This window comes from Sphaeroforma arctica (assembly GCF_001186125.1).
Source record: "Sphaeroforma arctica JP610 unplaced genomic scaffold supercont1.26, whole genome shotgun sequence".
Classification (NCBI taxonomy): Eukaryota; class Ichthyosporea; order Ichthyophonida; genus Sphaeroforma; species Sphaeroforma arctica.
Window position 1 is genome coordinate 131,955 of NW_014040532.1, and position 3,154 is coordinate 135,108.

A 3,154-nucleotide genomic window follows, 5' to 3' on the forward strand; every position below is an offset into this window, starting at 1 on the left:
GTGTGTGTGTGTGTGTGTGTGTGTGTGTGTGTGGGTGTGTATGTGTGTGTGTGGGTGTGTATGTATGTATGTATATATATATATATGTGTGTGTGTGTGTGTGTGAAAGCGCGCTGAGTGTTTGTTATGTAAGCGTCGAGTAGTTCACTGCCATGGTGCACCACACAGTGTGTCTTATGCATAAGGCTAAGATAAGAGTCAACAAGAAGGCAACACCTACCACCACTGATCACAGTGACCACACACAGTTGAGAAATCGCCAGTCCTATTTCGTTTTTTATCTATTGATCCATCGTCCCAGGGTTAATAGGGTTTAGGGTTTAGAGTTGATGGCATGTCAAAGCAACTATATATAAAATTGTCTACCGGACTGCATCAACCAGATATTTACACAAGTTGTTTTAATCGCTGCATCTGTTGACAGAATCAGTTGGCCATGATCTGTAGAACTACAATACAATAGCCTCTGTATAGGTATATGCATTCATTGTGTACACATGTGCACATGAACCCACATGGTTATAGACAAACGGATGTCCACCTGAGCATCGCTATATGGAGACACGTCAGAAATACACTGTCGAGTGGATGTGATGATCAGATGGAGTCAAGATGATCTCACCCCTCTGCCAGCCCTGCCGGTGGGGTGGCCCACAGTCAGGAGTTCAAATAATCCCAGAAACACTATATTTCCAAGCAACGGTAGGCACATACAGTGTAATGGGATGAACCATGTGGTTGTGTGTATATTATTGTGTGTTTATTACTTAATTACATTATTATGTGTTTTTATTTAATCATATTATTGTATGTTTATTACCATTATCTGTGTTTATTACTTCAAATCATATTATCATGTATTTTTACATCATATTAATATGTGTTGATTCCTTAAACATATTATTATGTGTTTATTACTCAACTATATCATTACGTGTTCACTGCAAATATATACTGTTATTTAGTGGTAGACACATTTAGTTCACTGGGATGAATGAAGCGCTCATAAGTATATCATTAGTTTATTACTTATATATGTTGTTATATGTTGAATACTTAAATATATTGTTGTACGTTCATCACTTAAACATATAATTATATGTTTGTTACTTAAACCTATTCTTATGGTTTTTACTTCATTTTATATGTTTATTTCTTAACCATATTATCATATTTTTATTACTTAAATATATATTTTTATGTTGATTTCGGTCATAATCATATGATTATATGTTTATTACCTCGACATCTTATTACATGTTTATTACTTAAACATATTATATTTATTACTTACATATATTATTATAATTTTATTACTTAAACATCTTATTACATGTCTATTAGTTAGGCGTATTAATATATTTTAATATATGTTTGATAAATATTTTTTAAGTTTATGACCTAAACTTATACTGTTATGTCTATTTCCTTTAAACATATTACTATATATTTTTTATTTAAACATGTCATTACGCGTTTATTGCTGAAGCATATCGTTTTATGTTTAGTACCCCAGTATTCTCTATTCTATACCCATTTCTCATATACAGTCTTCTTTCTTCAACTTTAGTCTGATATCGTCTTTCGTATGTCACATATCAACACATGCTGTCACACGATTGTACGTCACTGCAGATGCCCCACTGAGCCAATCGAATGTAATGTCAGCCGACACACAACAAGCGCCAAAGGAGAGGAAGTGGGGGCGCAAGGTAAGTACACGCACACGTGAGATAAGCATGCATGTGTGTGTGTGTGTGTGTACACATGAGATATGCATGCATATGTGTGTGTATGTGTACACGTGAGATATGCATACATGTGTGTGTGTATGTGTACACATGAGATATGCATGCATGTGTGTGTGTATGTGCACACATGAGATATGCATGCATGTGTGTGTGTACGTACTCACATGATATATCTATGCTTGTGTTTGTGTGTACATACTCTCTGTTGAGGTGTCATTCATCCACCATCCGTTGAGTCACTAATGTTAATATCTTATCACTCTTTATCCTTCTCAGGTACATCGCTTAGTCATTCGTGCCAAGTACTCCCTGTTGAGCTTCCGCCGTTCGCTTGTGTTGCTATGTGGTGTGGTGTGTGTGGTGTGTGTGGTATCGGTCATGACAGCCACTGCCACAGACCACCCAATGATCTGGAGGAAGCGTCATGCAGGTACACTCATACACACATGGCAATGCTTACTAGCACATACACACATGTCAATGCTTACTATCACATACACACCTGTCAATGCTTACTAGCACATACACACCTGTCAATGCTTACTAGCACATACACACATGTCAATGCTTACTAGTACATACACACCTGTCAATGCTTACTAGCACATACACACCTGTCAATGCTTACTAGCACATACACACCTGACAATGCTTACTAGCACATACACACCTGCCAATGCTTACTAGCACATACACACATGTCAATGCTTACTAGCACATACACACATGTCAATACTTACTAGCACATATACACATGTCAATGCTTACTAGCACATACACACCTGTCAATGCTTACTAGTACATACACACATGTCAATGCTTACTAGCACATGCACACATGTCAATGCTTACTAGCACATACACACCTGTCATTGCCTGCTTGTGGACTATGAGGTGGATGATAGTATAATGTATGAGGTGGATGATATTATAATGACCTATGCATGCACCCGCGGTGCTTGCCATCGACACCACACACTGATTCTGCCATCAGATGCTTATGCGCATGTCATGTCATGCTATTACCACTCTCTCCTCTCATTCTGCTTGCCTTTCTCCGTGCACTAGTCCCTGCTCACGTGTGGTCATGGTCTGTGCATACTCTCTCTCTCTCTCTCTCCCACAGTCGCCCTAGACACCACACAGCTGTGGCATCACTTACACGGCATTCCCTCGGGCTACACTCGAACTGGCTTTGTGGGTCATCGCTCGGCTGATGTGGACAGTGTGTGTGCAGCGGTGGCCATGGCTCATCTCTTCGGTATGTGCGAGTTTATAAACCCTGTCAAGCGTATGGTTGGTAACAGATGGATGAGTTTATAAACCCTGTCAAGCGTATGGTTGGTAACAGAGGGATGAGTTTATAAACCCTGTCAAGCCTACGGCTGGTAATAGATGGATAA

General features: G+C 39.0%; 1 protein-coding gene across 1 annotated transcript; it reads left to right on the top strand.

Annotated features, from left to right (window-relative positions):
- Nucleotides 1–395: 395 nt before the first annotated feature.
- Nucleotides 396–3,074, top strand: SARC_00749 (hypothetical protein; the record flags this gene model as incomplete). Its single annotated transcript, XM_014305553.1, has 4 exons — nucleotides 396–702; nucleotides 1,636–1,712; nucleotides 2,028–2,181; nucleotides 2,878–3,074. The coding sequence occupies exons 1-4, from the start codon at nucleotides 594–596 to the stop codon at nucleotides 3,072–3,074; spliced, it is 537 nt and encodes a 178-aa protein (XP_014161028.1). The 5' UTR covers nucleotides 396–593.
- Between the last annotated feature and the right edge of the window lie 80 nt (nucleotides 3,075–3,154).